This window comes from Neopelma chrysocephalum, unplaced genomic scaffold (assembly GCF_003984885.1).
Source record: "Neopelma chrysocephalum unplaced genomic scaffold, ASM398488v2 Primary Assembly neopelma1_64, whole genome shotgun sequence".
Taxonomy (NCBI): Eukaryota; Metazoa; Chordata; class Aves; order Passeriformes; family Pipridae; genus Neopelma; species Neopelma chrysocephalum.
In genome coordinates this window covers 6,144,342-6,166,413 of record NW_020897721.1, presented here as the reverse complement: position 1 = coordinate 6,166,413, position 22,072 = coordinate 6,144,342, and the positions used below count along the sequence as shown (strand labels likewise).

General features: G+C 41.4%; 2 protein-coding genes across 3 annotated transcripts in view; one reads left to right on the top strand and one right to left on the bottom strand.

Annotated features, from left to right (window-relative positions):
- ZZZ3 (zinc finger ZZ-type containing 3) overlaps positions 1 to 13,345 on the top strand; it is a 49,585-nt gene extending 36,240 nt beyond the window's left edge. The window contains exons 5-13 of one of the 2 annotated variants that reach the window (XM_027683266.1): positions 808 to 955; positions 1,041 to 1,156; positions 1,455 to 1,526; positions 1,706 to 1,807; positions 2,778 to 2,873; positions 7,079 to 7,231; positions 10,194 to 10,328; positions 11,532 to 11,632; positions 12,018 to 13,345. In XM_027683266.1, coding sequence (XP_027539067.1) covers positions 808 to 955; positions 1,041 to 1,156; positions 1,455 to 1,526; positions 1,706 to 1,807; positions 2,778 to 2,873; positions 7,079 to 7,231; positions 10,194 to 10,328; positions 11,532 to 11,632; positions 12,018 to 12,162 — 1,068 coding nt within the window. In that variant the 3' untranslated portion in view covers positions 12,163 to 13,345. Of the gene's footprint in view, positions 1 to 807; positions 956 to 1,037; positions 1,157 to 1,454; positions 1,527 to 1,705; positions 1,808 to 2,777; positions 2,874 to 7,078; positions 7,232 to 10,193; positions 10,329 to 11,531; positions 11,633 to 12,017 lie in introns of both variants that reach the window. The other variant, XM_027683265.1, reaches the window with a different exon arrangement.
- Positions 13,346 to 15,126: 1,781 nt separating this feature from the next.
- The window catches only part of AK5 (adenylate kinase 5), a 76,175-nt gene continuing 69,229 nt past the window's right edge, over positions 15,127 to 22,072 (bottom strand). The window contains exons 14-15 of the mRNA XM_027683267.1: positions 16,317 to 16,642; positions 15,127 to 16,283 (exon numbers count right to left, since the gene is read on the bottom strand). Coding sequence (XP_027539068.1) covers positions 16,538 to 16,642 — 105 coding nt within the window. The 3' untranslated portion in view covers positions 15,127 to 16,283; positions 16,317 to 16,537. The remainder of the gene's footprint in view (positions 16,284 to 16,316; positions 16,643 to 22,072) is intronic.

Sequence of the window (22,072 nt, the reverse complement as noted above, 5' to 3'; positions counted from 1 at the left end):
TACTGAAAACATGTTTTCAGCTTGAATACTTGACCTTCTAGTCTGGTAGCAACATGTTGTATTTGAGTGAGGAATGAAGTGGGTGTTTTATGGTGCTCTTTTCCTAGAGTTGCAGAGGCCTGGAAGCCCCTTGGTTTCAGTAGTAGCCTTTTTGTTAAATTCTGAGAGGAGTTCATAGTGTGCCTGATGTAAGAGTGTTGCATTTGATAATCATTTTATGGGGGATTACTGAGGACAGTTGAAAGTATCTGGTGTATTTTTGTCTCAAAACCAAAGGAATGATAGTCACAGAGTTGACCTTTATTTAAAGAGGTGAGCTTTACAGCAGTTTGGTTCTAGGTGTAAGACAGTAAAATCAGTGTAAAATAGACATTGATTTCTTTGATGGGAGACTTTCAGGTGATTTATTATTAGATGATAAAACTCTGGATCTTATGGGCTCCTGTGTTAAGAGAGGCACAGATCCTGAGCAAATGGCATGTTTGATGAAAAGCAGATAGGCAGTGCCAGGCTGTTGAAGTTGGAGACACCGATTTCAGCTCAGAGTTGTCTGCTCCATAAGCCATCATTGACCGTGCCGCTGCATATTTTATATGCACTGTTGTGTATTATTCTTGAAAGAAACCTTCTCCTTAAAAAAGCCTGTGTGCTGCATGGCACTTGCAAAGCTCTGATTTCCAATCCTGCTGTTATAGCTAAAAGCAGTGTCGGGTTTTTAAACGTTTCAGCATTTGTAGCTTTTGTTTGGGTGCAGAGCCATCGTGTCAGATATTGCTTTTCACTTTGCATTCTTGGGGTTTTTTCCAGGTTGATATGGGTCTGCCATATCCTCAGAGAGTTGTTCAGCTCCCTGAGATCGCCTGGGACCAATACACCACTAGCCTTGGGAACTTTGAGAGGGAATTCAAGAACCGAAAACGGAACAGCAGGAGAGTGAAGCTGATTTTTGACAAAGGTAATGGAAAAGTGGGCGAATGTCACGAGAGGGAAATGGCCAGTGGGGAGGTTTGGTAATTCTTTCTTTGTGTTGCTCACAGTAGGTATCCCTGCAAGACCAAAAAGTCCTTTGGATCCCAAGAAGGATGGAGAGTCTGTGTCATACTCTGTCTTGCCTTTAAGTGATGGTCCAGAAGGTTCTACCAACAGTCGTCCACAGGTAGTTATTGAAAAGGAAAGAAAAAAAATTGACAGAGTAGTAATTTTAAAATTATTTATTTTTTTTTCAATATGCATATGTGAATAATCTTACCTGTTGCCTCAGATGTTCATATTGGTGCTGGGATGTCATTCATGTCCTCAAATCCGGGAACTTACTTCAAATTTTACTTCAAATTCTCCCGCCTTTATTTGGTGTGGGTTTGGTTTTACTTAGGGAGGAGAAGGGTTCAGATGCATTTATCCTGACCATAGTTTCTCTAAACACCCATTCTATTTTCTATCCTGTATTTGAGCAGATGATAAGAGGGCGACTTTGTGATGAGACCAAACCTGAAACTTTTAACCAGCTGTGGACTGTAGAGGAACAGGTAACGGGAAACTCTTTCATTTTGTAGCTGGGATAACACACACGAGCATAAAAGCAAATTGTGTAACAATGTTTGTAGCACTTGGGAGCTCAGGGTCACCTGTCTGTAGATACTTGCCTCTTGACAACCCACCCCTCTGCTAGGAAAAATGTATTTATTCTTTTTCACTGTTGATTTAGAAAAAACTCGAGCAGTTGCTTTTGAAGTATCCCCCAGAGGAAGTGGAGTCCCGACGGTGGCAGAAGATAGCTGATGAACTGGGAAACAGGACAGCAAAGCAGGTAACAGGTTAAACACTTGGAGAAGTAATTCCTTTTCTTGACTATTTTTTTAATATCAGTGAAGAACATTCAGTATATTTTCGGTAATCACAGAATGTAAGAGCAGGGCCTGCAGTTCACTAATAGCAATGTGACCCTCATGCTCCATCTCAAATATGGAATGTTAAAAGTGGCCCAAAGCCCCTGAGAAAGCTGCCAGATCTGGTTGTTCCTTAGATTTTGACAGCATGCATTTAATTTTATACAGAAAGTGGAGTGACACCAACTGTGCTCAGACTGAGTTGCACTGGAGTGCTGAATTTCCTGCCCCTCAGTACTCTAGAGTCATGTCACAGACAGAAGAATTAGTTCTGCATTAGGGCTGAGATCCACAGCAGGACAAAGATCTAGAGACACCAAGTATTTCTGCATCTGACTTACTGGAATTCATCCCCTAAAATGACAGAATGTCTCCATTTTGACAAAAAGTAAAAAATGCTGATGTTCTGTGTTTCCAGTATTTTAATTTCTTCTGTTTCAGCTGAAAGCACAGTGAATTATCTCAATATACAGGGTTACCTCATCTCTGATCATGTTTATGCTTACAGGTGTATTTCTCCATACCTGAAAAAAATGAAGGCATGCTTACATATTTCATAAATAAAATATAGACATCCTTTCTGCATGGAAACTCTGTATAATGTACCTGCCATTGTTAAGAGCAAGTTAAGTTCAGCTTCAGCAGGGAACAAGCTACTAAAGTTCTTTCTGTCACAATTTTTTCTGTGTACATTTAAAGAATGGTAATTTTTTTCCTCTGAAAGCTGCCAGAGGGTCTGGAAATGGTACAAATGCAGCATTGCAAGATAGGTACCAGTTAGATTAGTTGTCACAAAGGAAAAATGGAGGATTTCTTGTCCTAATATTTTGAAGTGAAGACCCAGTTACATTTCCTTTGCCAGCTAACTGTGCCATGTTGGTTTTTTCGTAGGTTGCCAGTAGAGTACAAAAATATTTTATTAAACTGACTAAAGCTGGTATTCCAGTTCCGGGAAGAACTCCAAACTTATATTTATATTCCAAAAAGGTGAGACAACATTACAGCAGAAATTCTGTGTTTCTGGTCGCATTTCTGTGCAAGTTGAGTCAAAATCATTAACATTTTTTAACAGATTTAAATCTTGATGAGTGCATTCTTACTAACTAGTTCCACCTTGCATGTATTTCTTCCTTAGTAATCTTTTTCTTTTGCCAGTGGCACTGTGGGGTGAGGTGGATGGGAATTCTGGTTTCACATTGACAGCTCTTGGGGACATGAAGTGTCAGAAAAGAGAATGTGTTGCAACTGAACTAACAGGATTGAATTAGGGTCCTTTCCTCATCTGTAAATTTACTATAATTGATCAAGAAGTGATAATGAAAACCCTGTTGGAAGAAGAAAAGCCCTATAATTCATATTATACAGTAATCTTCTAATTAACAAACCCATATAAAATCACATATAGCTGAGCATGTTGAATTAGCACAATCATAGGCTTCAGACTCAAATGTCATGTTTAATTTTGATTTGCAACATGATGATTAAAATAGTGTGGCCATGTAAATGACCATTTAAAAAGTGCTTTTCCTGATCTTGGAACAGATAAGAAAAGAGTCTAGTCCTGAGAAATGTTAATTTGCAAAAGAAAAGTCTAAATTTCTGTGCAGACCACTCACATGTTTTAAGTAATGTGGTACTGTTGAGGACTGTAGACATTGAAAGAGGGCAGTCTCAGGTTTTGTGGTGGTTTTGTTTGTTGTTCTGGGTGGTTTTGTTTGTTACCACAGTATTAAAAGCCCTTTCCAGTGGCATTTGGTGGAATAACGTGGCTTTTCTGCATCCAGGTGTCCGAGGTTTTTCTGCTTAAGATTAGAGAAAACCTTACACTGATCCTGCAAAAAGACAAATTTGCAGTTGAATCCCTTAAAAGGTTGGAAACAAAAGTTGCTGCCAGAGGGGTGACAGAAGGATCTCCCCCAGCTCATGTCCAGTGATTTAAAATGTGAGACACCCCCAGTTGTCTCATGGTGTTCTCTGAAGTCACTGCACATAAAAACTGCTTGCACTGGAGGTTTCCAGTTTGCCTCCCATCATGGTGATACCATTTCACTTTCACCCAGATTTTAATCTACTGTTCTGCTCCATAAACAGAGGCAGGGCAGGTGCAGGTGTGACTCTGTCTGCCACCTTGTCTGTTGGAAAAGTGCTTCCTGGCAGAAGAGCCCACAAAACCAGCTGGAAATACTGGTACCTTAAATACTCTGGTGAGATTCATCTGCCAGAATTCTAAATTACTTGTACAGTTGGGGCTGATTTCTGTCATATAATATAAGGATACCGTGGGGCTAATTTCAAAAGGCGTGGAAAATTTAGTTCTGAAAATCATAATCCTCTGAGTTCTTTATGTGACTGTACCACTTCAAATTACCTTGGTCACATTGCCTTTCCTTCAGACTGTGCACAACTGTCAGATAATGCTGGATCCCTCTGTAGAGGCTGAATCCCTCTGCAGAGATAAACACAGTATTCCATGTTTGTAACCCATACAGGAACCTTTGGGGATAAAAGTCTTGCTAAAAAAGCAAGTACTCACTATTGCAAGTATTCCTTATGCTTTATGTGTATGTTAGAAGCTGGACACTGTGTAAGACAATCCTCTCTTTTATGCTTGTTAAAAAAACCCACTTCTCATACTTCTGGTTTTTTTTCTTCCTTCCTCTTAGTTTTATTTGGGAAGACTGTTTTACAGAATATGTGCAATGCTCTATTTGATAAATAGTGGGATTACTTAATCAGTGCATGGGGGACATTTTAACCATATTGCCCACTAATTTGAACAGTGATCCATGAAGCTCTTTAAGCCCACTATAACCAAGAGTAAAAGATACTTTCTAGAAAACTCTTGACATTCTCATACTACCACAGTAACTCTCCCATTCCTGCAGGTTTTTTTTGGGCTTTATACGTAGAACAAACCCAATCCTTGTCTGCTTTCCCATGTGATTGATCTCCTCAGTGCCAGGTTGTGAGAGGAGGGTCACTGTGCCCTGCTCTGCACTGAGGCAGCAACTCCTTTTTGTATTTGTGGCCTGTGTAAGAAACAGAGCAGATGAAAAAAAAAAATCAAACAAACAGCATTTGTGGGGGAACTGAGCTCTCAGGCTGCTAATAGAGCTGTCTGCTTAGAGCCCAGATGGACAGCCCTGCACCAGGCTGGGGTTATTCCCAGGGCTGCAGTGGGGAGAACATAATGTGGCAGAAAGGAAATGCAGGGGCTGTTGGCAGCCTGGGTTGTGCTTGTGTGCTGCTGGTCCTCATTTTGATCTGGAGGATGCACCAACAGTGTAACTGCTGTAAATCTGCTTTATTGCCCATAATAGAGCTGTGGGGACTGGCTGCTGGGGCTTAAAGCACAGATCTGGGGGGAAATAAGAAGCAGAGATATGTTTATTGTAAGGAATTGTGTCAAAAGGGATGCTTCACCAGGAAATACTTGCATTTCTCCGTGGGGATTGCCCAGGATGCTTTTTTAAAATGGTTACTGGAGAAGTGAGAGGCCCATTCAGTTCTTGAACATCTCGTTGAAGTTACTTTGTGTATCTGCTCATATAACATAATGTCTCTTCTGGCAAGTGATACAGGAAATCAAGCAGGATGCATGGGTCTGTTTTCCTGTATAACCATTATCTACTGTGGGTGAAAAGAAACCTGCATCACAGAAGTAGGACTCTAGTACTCAGTTCTTCAATTATGGCTTATCATTTTCAATTTAATGTTTATATAATATCATTAGTGCACCTGCTTTTAAGCTTAATCCAGAAAATACATTTCCCAGAGGAAAAATGATTTTTAAGTGTCTGCTTGTCAAGTAGTATTTTAATTCATGTTTTAGCAGAGGTAGATCATGTTAAAAAAAGAGAATTCAAATGCTCAGTTCAATTCCTAGGTCATAACTGTGTGCATAACAGTGCTGCCATATAAACACAGGGAGTTTTCCTTTCTTGATTCCAGCAGAGCCAGTGCAGCTCATCCCAGTTCCTCCTGATGCTTCTCCCTGCACAGACACATCCAGAGATAATTTGTGTGATCTTTGCCTTTGCTTTAAACTGTGCACAACTGTCAGATAATGCTGGATCCCTCTGTAGAGGCTGAATCCCTCTGCAGAGATAAACACAGTATTCCATGTTTGTAACCCATACAGGAACCTTTTGGGATAAAAGTCTTGCTAAAAAAAGCAAGTACTCACTATTGCAAGTATTCCTTGTGCTTTATGTGTATGTTAGAAGCTGGGCACAGTGTAAGACAACCCTCTCTTTTATGCTTGTTTAAAAACCTCACTTCTCACACTTCTGGGGTTTTTTTGATTCACACAGATTTTATTTTTTTTTTAAATTGAGGAATGTCAAATTTGACATTAAAAATGTCAAAATGCTGGTCTGCAAAGTAGCTGAGTAAAAAGTTTCTTTCACCCCCAAATTCTTCTTTTCCATATTTAATATTCTTCCATTGGGGAATACGTAATAGGGGCTGAGTGCCTTTGAAAACTGGCATGCATTCTACACCTTCAGGCAGCATTAAAGTTGAAAGGTTTTAGATTTATGCTAATGGAGTAATTTATCTCACCTAATTTTTTTTAGGTTCCTTTTCCACACGGTGACAGTGAAAAAAAACCTTCAGAGAGCAGTTCTTTCTTTCTCTTAGAAACCCCTTTTATGGTGGAATGAATTGCTTTTCCTGTCCTGGACCAGGAAAGAAATATGAATAATTAGCCCAGATATAGATTATATTTTTTTTAAGGCACAAATAGAAGAAGTTGTTGATAAATGTCCAGCATGGACTGGTCTCTTGGCTCTGGGACCTGTGCAAAATGACTTCTTTGTTTAGTCTCAAACTCACACCACTGGAGGGTTTTTTTTAATGTTTTTGAGCTTTGAGAATTGCCACAGCTTCACTTTGTGTTTTGTGTCCTGTTGTCAGTCTGATCTGTTGGGATGGTTGGGGTTTTATGGGCAGGGCTCTTCCTTGCTGCATTTTTACCAAAGTGTTGCACTTTTATCTGATTTCACTTGTTATGGGGAGAAGAACCCCAGCTGTGTGAGGCTCTGATGCAGAGATTAAGTAAAAATAATAGACAAGGTGATAGATTTTTTTAGTGCAAAAGCCCAATTTTCTGGCCAGGTTTTTCTCAATGAGGATTACTTAAATAACAACCGAGGGGACGTTTTTAAAAATATACCGTTTTTTCACCCTAGTCATCAAGTAGACGGCAACATCCTTTAAATAAACATCTTTTCAAACCCTCAACTTTCATGACATCCCATGAACCTCCCGTTTATATGGATGAGGATGATGACAGATGCAGCTTTCACAGCCATATGGACACTGCAGCAGAAGAGGAAGTGTCGGTATGTCACTGAAACCAGAGAATGTCTTGCTTACTGTCATTTCTTTAGTGAATAATATCAGGATTAGGCATCTTCACCATAAAATAAATATCACCAAGTAAGTATTAAATTGTAATAAGATTCATGAGTATAAACACATGGTTAATATAAAGGCCTCCAACAGCAAAATGTTTCGACCGAATCAGGAAGGAAATCTGTAAAAGAAATCATATAAACAGTTTTGTCCTGAAAGAGCTCAAACAAGTTTTAGCTGCACGTTTTCAAAAAGTGGCCTGGCATGACATAGGTTTGAAAATAATGAGAACTGCACAGCTGAGGTTGTGGTTAAAGGTGTGTTTTAGAAAAGTTTGAGCTCTGGTAAAGTTCAAATGCTGTTCATTGCTTTTTGTTGCCTTTTAGTGGGTGAATTAATGGTGGATTTTGGACAGTCCCAGTGTGAACTAACAGGCTGAATTGTCAGTCAGCAAGCAAATCTGTGTATTCTTAGAGGCAAATTCTAGTTCACCTACAGACATTCCTGATAAATTCACATATTCCAGGAGGAACCTTAAAGGGCCTAGAAAGCAAAAGGCATTTTAGAAGAGATGCAGTGGAAGTGTTTTTGAGCACACATGCTTTTGTTCTGTATTATTTTTAAATACATATTTTCTAACTGTTCTGACCAGTTGTCTAAAACATTTTGGTTTTTGCTGTGGTGTCCTAACTCTAAAAAATCCCATAAATCAGCTGGGATTTATTCCAACTGGGGCAGAAGTTGCTGTGTCACATTTTTGCAGTGATAATGATGGACTTGTACCCCCCTCACCCCATTTTTTTTTGTTTAATTTGGCATAATCTCCCTTCAGTAGTGCAGCATTTCCAGAGGGACACATTTCTGACTGGAAGTGATGTAGAGAGACACAGGTGAGCTCAGTTACAAAGAGATCCCCATTATCAGTGCAAAATAAAAGCAGTTGGGAAGCAAAAAGAGGATCATAAACTGTGTTCAAAATGAACCTACAGGATTCTGTTCTAATGTTAAAAGTCAGGTCTCTCAGTGACAGTCACTGTCTTGGAGAAAAATCCTGTGCTGTGCAGAAGAAATGCAGTGGAGCAAGAAAATGAGGTTTTCTTTGACTTCACAGTGGAATTACCAGGGGCCATTCCTGGGTAAAGACAAAAGATTTTGCCTGAATGTCACCAGTCAGCTTGACTGGCATAACCATTCCTGAAAAATTATAGTTTGGTATAAGTGAGTTATTTCCAAGTGAAGAAACACTGTTCCCAGCAGAGTTCATTTACTTTTCAGTTGTGATTTCTTAATTTTATGAAGTCGTCTAACTGTTCCAGAATACAACTGCTTACTATTGCAGAATGAATTGTCCACACAGGGAGCTGTTAAAACATACTTTATTCAATATACAGTTCTTTGGTGACAGGCAGTTTTTCTCAGAAAAACTTGAGATTTGCATGGAAGCAAAATCCCTGTTTTATATTAAGAGGCTGTAGCTTTTCACCACACAATTGAATCGTGTCATTTAACCATAATTTTTCTGAACATTGGCAGTCTAGTCCTTTATATAGGTTCATAATTACAATTAAATAATTGATGAGGCCTTTAGCAATTTAATACTAAAGAGCAAGCCTCTTTCCCTCACTTCCTTTAATTAACTTAGTAAATAATACAGAATCTTCAGTCTTCACAGATTTGTGAAAAGAAATCATGCATTTAGGCTACGTTAGAAGAATTTTAATTGCTACCTGAATGTTCCTGTTGGTGCAGGGTCTGAAAACTGCTCTGTGCCAGTAAAGGCTCCTCATCTTTGCAGGCAGGTGACATCCCCCAAGTAGAGCTGCTGCAATAAAAGAGTTGTCTTGAAAGGAGCATCTGAATTAGAGCTTCTGTCCTTTCATAGCAGAGGGATCCTCAACCTTTGTTGAAGGAAACTGGATGAGAAAAAACCAGGAATTGTGTGTTTCTTGAAAAATTGACCCATTTGCTGTAGATCCCTGGCAAAGATGTTTGCACAAACCTGTAGGGAGCCAAACTGCTTCATAACTTCTGGAAAACAGCAATTATTGTTTCTCTGCTGTTAAGAGACAGTAAAGGGGTGAAGAAGTTGGATAACTCTGACAGTTCTGCTCTTTCAGTCATGGACTGGTGCTTCTCATCACTCCTTATTCTCACAGGTCGAGGTGAGAAGTTAATACTCTTAATTTTGACTGTCTTGAAATGAAAAATACATATAATGGGAGCTTGGTACTGCCTTGACTTCCATGGGTCTTTTCAAAATCAGTTTGTATGAAAATTCTTTAAACTGTAAAATGGTGTCATTAGTTCTTAATACTTTCACAGCTTTGAAAGTAGCTGTGAAAAGTAGTTTTCTTCTGAAAGCAGCTTCAGAACAGTGATCATAACTACCCTACAGACAGTCCTTGTCCACACCATTCCATGGAATAATGAAGAGAAAGGTCAATTAACTTAATAAAACTGACCTGAAATTTTAGTTCTCAGCTCCATCATCTGTTGCCCAGTGTCTGGAACTACAATAAACTCTCTTTTTGTCTCAAACAAAAGCTGACTCTGCTCCTGCAGCTGCCATTTTGCTCCCAATGTCTGGAGAAGGGGTTTAAATGCAAATTGCCATTAGACATCTAAAATGAGGGAAAAAAACCCCAAAATAGAAATTAAAGTTAGGCACTGCTCTCTGCTTTGTACCAGAGCTAAGGTCTTCACCAGAAGAAACTTGTTTGTAGGATAATGTGGGTTTTGTTTTAATGCAAATAATGAAGTATAAACAATAGAAAATAAACTGTAGGTTAGCTGTGTGCACTGTTTTGTGCCATGCTTTTAGAAATATTTCCCCATTATGTTGGAATACATTGCCATCTTTTCCTCAACCATTAATAATCCTACATAATGATTTATGGGAAGAATTTTTTACAATATCCTAAAGTGAGGATGTTTCTGTCTGGGGACCAGGATGAAGAGAGTATTCCAGTGACATACCGAGAGTTACCCGAGTACAAAGAACTGTTAGAGTTTAAAAAATTGAAGAAACAGAAGCTCCAGCAAATGCATGCAGAGAGTGGGTTTGTGCAGCACGTGGGATTCAAGGTGAGTGTGAGAGAAGTCCTTCTGTTTCTCAGTGGGATTAAGAAGTTTTCCAAGAGAACGTGGTTTGAGTTCCCTGCAAAGGTTTTGTTTCATGCAGCAAGTTTGGTCCCTTAGTTCTTGTTCACTGTCTCTGCTTTTCCTCAGTTTCTTTATTAAAAAAAGCCCAAGTAATTCACTCTTGGGTCTCACTGAGTGCTGGTGTTTTCTGGAGATGAATAAACATTCTCTCTTTCCCTCACTGTGTTAGGAAAATGCAGCTTGTAACAGAGCCTTGTTCAGTCATTGCAGAATTCCATTGACACAACATTGTTCTAACAGTGATTCATTCCTGATAATTCTCTGATTGAGTTTGGAGTTATTTTGTCTCCTCCTGAGGCCAAGGAAGGGACAAAGATTTTGAATAACAGTCATAGGTTGATATTTTTTCTTTGTTTTGTAGCAACTTCACAATCCTATCAAGTAATAACTCCCTGAAATTGAAGGACACAAAACAATGTTTTCATAAAGTTAAGAGAATAAACGTTAAGTAAAACTCATGTGCTGTCCCAGAATCAGCCCCTCATAGGAGACATGAAAGAAGGGGCATTCTTGAAATCAATATTTTCCTGTTTGCAAGAAAATATTCTTGCAAGACAATTCTCTGTCTAACTGCTTGCTGTAACTGTTGGAACAGTTTCCTCACTTTGTTGAGTGTTGTGCAGCTGGATTTATTTTCTAATACCCATTTCTGTAAGAATGCAAAGATAGTTTAGAGTTCAGTTCAAAAGGACAGTAGAATTGAGACAGACTCATCAGTTGATAAGGACAAACTTAATCCAGTGTTAGACCACCAAGGTGCTTTTTATTTTTGCTGGCTTTAGCACGTTCATGTGCTGAGTCTCAGCAGTTCCTGGAGCCACAGGAGGATGAGCAGGGACTGCAGGCAGGGCTGGGCTGCTCTTGTTGAGCAGGATAATGTCAAAATATGGAGCATTTGGGGAGTGGGAAGCAAAGAAGGAGAAAGATGAATCCGGAGAGCCTGAGGACTTCCTTATCCATGGATACATTGTGGTGGGAAGGATTCGGCTGCGTGGGCTGGCACAGGAACGGGGACACACAGGAACGGGGACACACCCAGGGCTCTCCATGGGGAGCACTGGAGTGTCCTGTGGGAACAGCAGTGCTGCAGTTGCTGGATTTCAGTGCTCTCCATCTGCTCCACAGTGCGACAACTGCGGGATTGAACCCATCCAGGGTGTCCGGTGGCACTGCCAGGACTGCCCTCAGGAAATGTCCCTGGATTTCTGTGATTCCTGTTCTGACTGGTGAGCAGCATCTGCTTCTACTTGTTATTTGTGCTTCTACTTGTTATTTGTCAGGAGATCAGATCTCCCCTCTGTGTAATTGCTGTGTGTGTTGGGAATCTTTGCTCCAGCACAGGACACACACCCTGTGCTGGGTAAAGTGGAAGATACTTTTTTATCAAATATCAGCATGTATTTGTGGGGAGATATATTTTTTAACAAGTTCTGGATGCATAATTTATTTTTTAATAAGAGGTGCTTGGTACTGTTGAATAGAGGGGGGAAATTACACTTTATGAATGAACTGGGATCCACTTTGGTATGAATCAGTTCATATGATCGCTGTTTCTGAAAGTGAAGGACAATATTTGACTTTTAAACTGTTATCTCTTTCTTTCCCTTGCAGTCTGCATGAAACAGAGATTCATAAGGAAGATCACCAGTTAGAACCTATTTACAGAGCAGAGACATTTTTAGACAGAGACTACTGCATGTCCCAGGGCACCAGTTACAATTATCTTGACCCAAACTACTTTCCAGCAAATAGATGACATGGGAAGCAGATCTACCAGCTTGGGTTTACTGTCCTCTTTGAATAAATAACAATGGCACCATTGTTAATTCCGTGCACATTTTGGAAAGACTCTGCTTTCCCTGAAATGTCACTCACAGCATGACAGCTTCCTGGGTGTACTTGTCAAACTGCAGCTTCGAGCTGTCATGGTTCTAGATCACTGAACAGCAGCTGAACATTCCTAGTGTGCAGAAGGTTTCACTGGGAGACTTTTCTCACCACGTTAGACACTTTTAGGTGGTGAAATCTAAACAAAAACATTCAAAAGGGTGAGCCAGAATGGAGAGCACACATTAAAGACAGAGTAAATTCCAAAGGCTTTGAAGAACTCGGTTATAATGAGATCAGAGGAGATGAAGTATTTATATAAAAACAGTTTAGTAGCTTGCAGTTTTGTTGTGAAATAGTTTTCAGCACAGTAACTGACTTCTTTAGGCAAGGTTTTAACCAATGACAGTGTTTGCTTCTAGGCTGTACTCTACAAATCCTCACTGTCCAGGCGATGGTTGGTTACAGGCCTTTATTAAATGGGAGCTGCTTAATCATGTTGACTTTCAATTTTTTTAATTTTTTTTTTAAAACCACGATGAACTCTATTTACCAACAGTGAAGCACTACAGGGGGCAACTGTGGCATTGCTTCCTTAACCAGCTCATGGTGTGTGAATGTTATAAAATTGTCACTCAGATATATTTTTTAAATGTAATGTTATATAAGATGATCATGTGATGTGTACAAAATATGGTGAAAAGTGCCAGTGCTAGTAACTGTGTAAAGTCTCTAATACTCGACATTAACTCCTTTAAAATAAAATACACAGCCTTCTGCCTCTGTATTTGGAGTTGTTAGTGCAACTCATCAAAGAAAACTGCCTAATATAAATCATATATATGGTAATAATTTTTCCTCTTTTGTAGTCTGCACAAGATCCATGAAAGATTGTATTTTTATTACTATTTAAACAGTGATTAAATTTAGCCTGAGCAGTGAGCAAGGGTTCACATGCATTCTTTTATACTGCTGGATTTTGTTGTGCATCATTTAAAACATTTTGTATGTTCCTTCTTATCTGTGTATACAGTATGTTCTTAAATAATGTTCAATTGTCAGGAGAACTGTGAGAAATAAACTATGTGGATCCAGTCTGTTTATATATAGAATGCTTGCTGTGACTTCCTTTCTGTGTAAGTTCTGACTTTTTAATCGAGGTGGGAAACGTTCAGAGGAGCTTTTCCTCCGTCCCACAGCTCCCTGTGCCAGCCCTGCAGGATGCCCAGTGCCCTCCTCTGCTCTCCTGGCACTGGGCACCGGGGCAGGAGGAGCATTTCAGCCCTCACATCTCACAGACTCCTCTGCCAGACCACGGGAAACTCCACTTTCAGTAGCCTTGGTACCCACTGTATGCCGTTGTCTGAGAGGCTTTGTAATTATTTGTGACATATTTTACTTAATATATTTTTTATTGAAATGTATAGCTCGTGATTCAGAAACACTCGATTATTTTATAACTGTAATAATTAGACTTCCAGTTGCTTTGAAACTAGAATACTCAGAGCAATTAGGTAGAAAACAGACTAATTTGACTTACAAAGGTGGCAATAAGAAGGATAATTGGCTGGCTGCACCATGGAACTTTAATGATAGATGGATCAGTACGAAGTTTTGCAATAACTTTAGGTGTAGCTATTTTCTGCTTCAGAAAAACAATAATTTTAGGCATTTAATCTATTTAGAAGGTAATACAGTACAGTTACTAAAACATTGAGCAAGTAGCATCTGTGAACATATTTCACTATACTTAAGATAAATTTAATAAGCCCTAAAAAAATGTAACACAAAACCTCGCAGGATGTATTTTAAATTGGAAAAGATACTGCTCTGAGAGGCTCCCTAATACCACAAAAATGTGCTTTCCACATCATTCATGGTCTTTCTAGGACACCAGAGTTGGTGAAGGTGTATTATCAGGGAGACAATCTGTGGTAATACTCATTTTCTGTTGATATCCTGGAAAAATTATTGGAATAAAATAATGAAAGTACATGAGAGAAAAGAGTCATCAGTTTAGGATAGCTGGGAAAGAACAAAACATCACAGCATCACTGGAATGAGATTGGAAGCAGAAGGACAGTTTCAAGTCTGAATCACCCAGGAAAGGAGTGTCTTGGATAAGTCCTCTTTTATTGAATATGTATAAATATGAATATTTCCCTCTGCATGCATATACAGCTATTTCTCTTGCAGACTTGATGAACATATGCAAATAGGTATCTAATGCACATACACCAAATCAAGCATGGGCTTTTTTTTTGGTTTTTCCACAGAAAAAAAGAAGCAGAAAGAAGAAAAATTAAACTGAAACTGTATGTTAAATAATTTCTATAATTAGATTTTAAACCTCCCCTTTCCCCCCCCCCAACCAACCAAACAGCAGCTGCTCGTTGCCTTTGTTCCCATCCTGCACCAAGTACGAGATCCTGCTGGGATTAGAAATCCAGGAAACCTCCCCAGGTGAATTTGCAACTTCCTGGTAACTCCAGAGTATTTTAATTTTAACAAACAAACGACAGCAGCAGCTGCTGGGGGTCAGGGCTCCCTCCCCACCCCGGCCTGCCCGAGCTGATGTTGTGCTGCCGCCGCCGCTGCTCCCTCAGTGCTGGGCTGGAGCTGGAGAAGCACTTGCCAGAGCACCAGAGGTAAAATGTAGGCTGTAGAAGGACCCCAGGAAAAGAAGGAACATCCAGGATATGAAGGATAAGAACATACGTAAAACAAGACCCGTAAAAATAATCGAATTAGCATTTCCAGGGCAAATGCTGAGGAAGAAAACGAGACAGAAGACTCGGCCCTGGCTGGAAAAAGGACAGACTCTGTAAGCATGCTGATTTGAGCTATATTTTCAAGTCATGTACTGTGCTTTGAAAAGGATTAAACCCACATATACTGTAACAGAAACCATTCCTCCTCATTTTTGTACATGTTTTTATTTGTATTATGTCTTCATTACAAGAAAGGTAACTTTAAAAATGCAAATCTGCTGCATAAAGTACAACTTTGACGGTACGAGCAATCATGCAACCCACTTCCACTGTGAATTCATCCAGAAGTTCCAGTAAGAGGATGCAATTACTTTACAGGAATGTCAAACAAGCTTTTTATTTAGCTGTCAGTATACCAGAGAAACTCCACAACATTTGGGTTAACCCAACGGAAACACGGTGTGACTTTTACAGAATTTTTTGCAGTTATTACAGAGAAATGACTTACTAAAGATGCAAGCAACAGGAATCAAATAATCCCTGACATTTTCCTTTTTGTTGGTTTTTTTTGCTGGTTTCCCACCCCACCAGACCCCCCCACCCACACACACCCCCTCCTCCCCAGGTTTTGGCACTGGCAGTACAAGACAAGAGATGATGATGATGATGTGAATTTTGCATTTGAGATGCTTCCCAGGTACAATTTCAAGGTGATTTCAAGGTGACATGGTGGGTTCTGGCTCACAGTCACCTTCACGTGCAGACTTTAACAGCTATGGCACAACTGCTGCTCACATGGACCATCACTGGCTCACACACACAACTGTACAACACAACCATTGTTCTCACCTCAGCTCACACAACTGGGCAGTCAGTTATAAAATCCTGCAAATCCCAGCAGGAGACAAGACTCTCTCAAAAACGGTGTTTGCACCATGATGATGGGTTGACAGAATTCCACAATATTCAACTGTATCCTCAATTAATTTTTCTCCTTGTTGTAACAGTGTTCTGGGGACGGGTGAAAAGTTCAACTTGTAGCTGAACTAATTCCAGCTGTCTTACAGCTGCATGTGACAGAGAACAGGGTTTAGTCACTAAAGCCCGAGAACAAGCTTAGTGACACCCCAAAAATTAAAACTGTTAATTAAAATAATGTCTGATGGGAAACCCGTAAGCAGTCACCTTAACATCAGTGTGTGAGGGGGTTGGAGAGCTCTCTGCTGGCCAGGCACTGCCTGATTCCCCATCCGAGGCAGGAGAGCAGGAAATACAACCCAGAGCTGCTGCTCACCTGCCTGCTTGGAACCCATGAAGAGCAACCAACCAGGAGAACAACCTGCAGTTCTCAGAGTGGGGTCAGTAAAACAACCTGCAGTTCTCAGAGTGGGGGTGGCACACGGAGCACGTTCTATGGAGTGTGTCAGCACAGGGAGAAAGGATTTCATCAAGGAACACAGCACATGCACACATTCCAGACACCTCTCAGGAAAGCAGGATTGCTTCGACCAGCATTGCACTCCTGGCTGTGGGTGCACAAGAGGTGAGGCTGTGTCCACACCAGTACACACCAGTACACACCAGTACACACCATCACTGCGCTTCTGTGCAAAGTGCTGCCTCTTCCCTTCTCAGAAAAGAGTCCATTGTCTTGCAGATTTCCAGAAAAACATCCTCCTGTGTTCCTTCTGCATCGACCTGTGAAGCAGGGAAAAAACCATTAGTTTTGATTAAGTTACAAAGAATTCTCTCAGAATCTAAACACTGACACAAAAAACCGGTCCAATATAAAGTGAAAGTTACTCTGTTTCATGTTAAAGAGGAGCTTCCATAAACCACATTATCCACTTTGTTCCCACAGATTTATGTAAGAAGGTTCCATAGGCTCCATCATCTGTGGCAAAGTACATTAATCAAGTGAAGGAGCTTAAGCTCTTCCTCTTAAATATTTGTGTTTCAAAGCAAAGGTACCCCTTTGGGATACAGAACAGTTTCCAAAGGCTCATCTCCAACCTGTCGAGGTCCTGAAGGGCTGCACAGCCCTCTGGGGTCATGGCCCCTCCCTAACATGCCAAATTTGGGTGTTTCTGTGCATTTGTATTTGGGAGTTTGGTGAGCTGGTTCTGGGTTTATGATGTCCTTTGGACAACTCAGCTTTTCTAGGGGCACTGCTTTTGTGGCACGAGGGCTCCCTTTCGTTGAAGAAATTTTTTTAACACCCCAAAGATTCCATTTTCTGTTCAAGTTATTTGTCATGACTGTACTTCACCAGAAAAAAAGACAAATTAACTTTCCTATGCTGAGCAAGAGGAGCTGCCTTTCAGCGAAGGAGGATTATGTTTGCAGCCAGGAACACTTGGGTGTGTTCCCTGGAGCACATGAGGTGGCCCTGAGCTGTTGGGAGTGATGAGTTCCGTGTCCCTCCCCCGCAGTGAGTGTCACACAGGTCACACTCAGGGAAGGAGATCTGTCTTTTGCCCCCACAGCAGTGACAGCAGCAGCTTTCCCACTGGCTGTGCACACCCCACAGATGCATCTGGTGACTATTCCTTTCCTCAAAAGCCTGCTGAGAGCTTTGGTCTCTGCTCAAAAGCAAGAGTCCTTTCTGCTTCTCCATGCTTGTCTCTTATGCCATGGAGTTTGCACAACCCAGGACAACTTTGCTAAATGCTCTTTTTCTGAACTATGTGCTTCATTTTCACCTCCAGGTTGCTGATTAGGATGCCAGACCATTGCAGTGTTTGAAGGGGACGTTCCTGACCATCAGACTTTCTGCCACTTTGTTCTGCAGGAGAATTAAAGGAGTTTCATATTCAAAACATGCCCTTTTTAAATAGGCCAAGAAATGCTGCTCAGATACGGTGCTGGCTCACAGCCAGCCCTGTGCAGCCTCACTGCACTCCATGTACATTTGAGTCCCTCAGTGCTGAGCCCTGTGTGGGAGTCAGCAGCTGCTCCTTTCAGAGATCCAGCAAGGGGCTGCATTCCCACTCCATGCCTTGGTGTCGCTCCTGGTGGCACCCGCAGACGTGGCAGAGTTTGGTCCCTGTTGCCTCCTGTTGGAAGCACTGGCACATCCCACCAGTGGCTGCACACAGCAGCTCCAGCATTGCATCCCCAGCCTGGGCAGCCCTGAGGGAGCTTGGCAGGCTGCACCCCCTGGGATCACTGCAGGGGCACCTTCCAGTCCGAGCTGAACCCCCTCCCCTCCCCACAGCTTCCAGAGGCACCGTTCCCTCGTTCCCTCGCCTGCCCTGCTCTCCCTCATGGTGGCAGCTGGAGCTGCTGCTTCCTGCAGTGCTGAAGCAAACACATGGAATAGTTCTGGAATGCTGGAGTAGTTCAGGAAGCAGCAGCTCGTGCCTTAGGAAAGTCAGTTCTCCAGCAAGGGCTGCGTTCTGTGCCATGAAGACAAAGGGTTTCAAAGGGGGGGACTCACCAGGAGCAAAGAGAAAGGGGAGTGGTGAACTCTGCTGGACCAAATAACCTTCTCCAGCTGCAATAAAACCAGCAACTCCCACCTCAGCTGCTATAAACAGCTTGTTTTGCCTGTCTCAACTGCCAAGACACCTATTTCCCTATGGCTGTCCCACAGGATGTATACTTCACACAGGGTGAAGGCCACAGCCATTTCAAAGTTCTCTTGTCTGATTACATATTTTTATTCTCTCTTTACTCCATAAATACATCTGCACTGTATAACTGATCTAATCTTATCAGCCCTGCTGATTGCCACTGGCTTTCTGGTGGCCTCTTCAGAGCTGGGACTGATACTCAGGTCAAGATGTGGGGAGCTGTGACGAAGAACTGGCTCTGTAAGCATGGAAATCGCTGCCCTTTATGACAGGCTGGAACACTGACTTCCCAACAGCAACACTAAAATATGGATGAGCGTGACTAATGACAGCCCCAGTGCTTCCCACGCCGGCCTCCTAAATAACAAAGGGCCAATTCATAAAACTAACTTAACATTGTGGCACAAAACTAACTTAATGTGACCATAATTCACATCCAGTACTACAGTAATTCAATGACACTCTCAGCAGCTCCAGAGAGAAAACGGTGTGTTTTCCCTTTCTCAGAATATAACAAACCTCATAAATTAGGACTGCTTTCAAGGTTATTTAAGGCTGGCTTCTCATAAAAGCAAGATCCATATAGTTTTCCAATAGTGCTTCCAGTTTAGAAATGCAGCTATGGCTTTAGGTAACTCAAAATACAGAGAGATTTAATGAGCTCGTGTGAAAAATGGCTGGAGGAACCATCCCCATGGTACAATGCTGCTCCTTTTGTCATTAAAATCGGCCAATTAAGTTTTCTGTCAACAAATCTCCAGCTGATGCAGGTTCTGGAATTTAGAAGCCCAGACACACTTACAATGGCATCAGAATGAGAAGGCTCATGAGGGAAGGCTGTGAGAGGGTGGATGGTCACATGTTCTTTCATAATGGTTAAATGTGACTTCAACTGATTTTAGAAAGAAACTGTAGAACAACACTGAGGAAAAAAAAAAATTAAAACAAAAAAAAAAAGGAAAAAGGCGGCTAAGCTTTGGTAGCATGTGATGTGAAACAGGGAAAGTTTTTGGACACCTTTAATCCTCTGCTCTGCACTGACTAACTTATTTGTTATGCTCCTTTTCCTCAGATGGCTTTGAAAAGGGAACTTTTGTCCTTCAGACACCTACCAGGTGGCTGATGGCAGCCAGGTAGGATCAGTGGTGTCTTGCTTGACTACCAACGCATTGCTCTTCTCTAGAACTTATTACCCTCCTACAGACTGTCACTTGAAAAGAGCTTTAAAAGATGAGTCAGATATTAAAAACAATCATTTTTTCCTCCCTTTCTTCTCAATTGACAGAAGGCCATATATCCAGAGGGATTTACATTTAGCCATGTCAAAACACAAGTAGGTGTCCACTAAATTTTCAGATGCACTTTGCTGTCTGGCTGCCTTGGAGATCACTGAGAAATAAATTTAAAAATAACAGCATCTACCTGCTTATTACAGCTACCACAGTGCATTTCATTTCATTTCATTAATCTGAAACACCTGATTCCCACAGACTCAGGCAGCTTGCAACGGGTGTTTTTGTGAGCAGTGCTTTCAGCTCTTGCATTTCCAGTACATTATTGAAAAGCAGCCACTTGCTGTCCTTAGCAGTAGGTGGGGATTCTGTAACTGACTGTGAAAGGAATTATGGAATATTAAACTAAATCGCCAAAACATGATTTTTAAAAAAAAATAATTGAAAATTTTCTATTAACAATTTAGAAACTTAAAGCCTTAGTAGAAAAGTGAGCAGAGGACACTTCATTCTCCAATTAGTTCATCTTCCCTTGCAAATACACTCCTGTGAGTTCCATCCCAGTCCTTCCCCTCAGCAGGGTGGTGGAAGGATGGCTGTTACTGATTCCTGGCAAGTTCACAGATGTTTCACCTGCCCCCAGAGTCTCCACCCTCCATGCACATCTTGTGCCTCCTCTGCTGGGCACAAACACTGACTGCTCATCTTGGCCAAAGGCACATTTCTAACAGAGCCTGATCTTCTGTCAGCTGCAGCAGGTCACTGTTCTCATTCAGAGGTCAGCAGAGTGGAAAAATGTTCCAGTTCCAAATATCACATTAGTTAGTTATGAATGCACCTGTGCACAGGAGCTCTGGGTCTAGAGGAGGTCACAGAATCACAGAATCAGCCGGGTTGGAAAAGCCCTCTGAGATCATCAAGTCCAACCCTTGATCCAACCCCGCTGTGGTTCCCAGCCCATGGCACTGATGCCACATCCAGTCTCATCTTAAAGACCTCCAGGGACAGTGACTCCACCCCCTCCCTGGGCAGCCCATTCCAATGGCTGAGCACTCTCTCTGTAAAAATTTCTTCCTGATATCCAACCTAAACCTCCCCTGGCACAGCTGAAGACTGAGCCCTTGTCTTGTTGAGGGTCACAACATTCTCAAGGATTAAAGTGGGAATGCTGTTACAACCATATATCTCTTCTGGGCAAGTAAAGCAAGGAGAGAATTCCTAATGAGGGCAGAGAAGTCAGGTCAGATTTGTCTGGCTCCACCGTGTTCATCAGGCTCCATCCAGCCGTGCCCTAATGCCTGTTCCAAGGCACAGGGCAGGGAAGCTCACTTGGCACTGTCCTCTCCAGCTCACCTTGATGAGGTGTGACAGTTCCTCCTCCACTGAGTGCTCAGCCAACATCCAATTCCCCCACCAGACCTTTTCCTGGCCGTATGCCCAGGACTGGATTTTACATTTGCATATTTAATCAGCCTGTTTCAGGACTGAAAACCTTCCAGCTGGATAGGACAAGTTAAACACACACCACTGTTGTCAGGTGCTGCTCCCGATCTGTGGAAAACTTTGTCCAGCCCTAAACACACTTAAAGGGGAGAAATCAAATGACACCCACATGCCAACCCTATTTTCTTATGCCAACCCTATTTTCTTGTTGAACAAGTCTACTTCTGATTTTCTGTCCTGTGGCAAAGCAGGAGCTGGGTGCTACAGTCAAGCCCTGCTAGACATGATCACTTATACAATTAAACACAATTGCACCTCGAATTTAGTGGTGTTTAGTCACACTCTGCAGTAAGCTGGCTAGAAAAGGTTAATGCTGAATCTTTGTGGCAGTTAGTGGGATTTAGACTCGAATATTCCTCTTAAAATCTCAACACCCACTCCCTCAGTCTTCTGTGTATGTATGTGGTATTACAAATACGAAAAAAAACCCCTATTTTAGACTAGCCCACACCAAAAAAAAAAAAATCACAGTCATAATTTATATTTATTTGATCAGAAGTTATTATTGTCAGTTTTTCTGCTTTCCACCTGAATTTCCTTTCACCATTCAGAGAACATCAGAGTGGCTGCTAATGTCAATGCTTGGCCATCTGTAAAATCTGTTGCTATAAATAAGAAACTAACCCCGTGTCCTGGGAATTGCAAACTTCCCCTTGACTCTCTCCTTTCTTCAACACAGCTTCAACATACCCACCACTAAGATAGTTTTAAAACTGCAAACCTAAATGTCTACTGTCTCTTAATTCCCCCACACAGCCAACAGTTGCACACTTTGTATTATCTAGTTCTCTTTGCTTCAAAACAGCCACTGAGCAAAT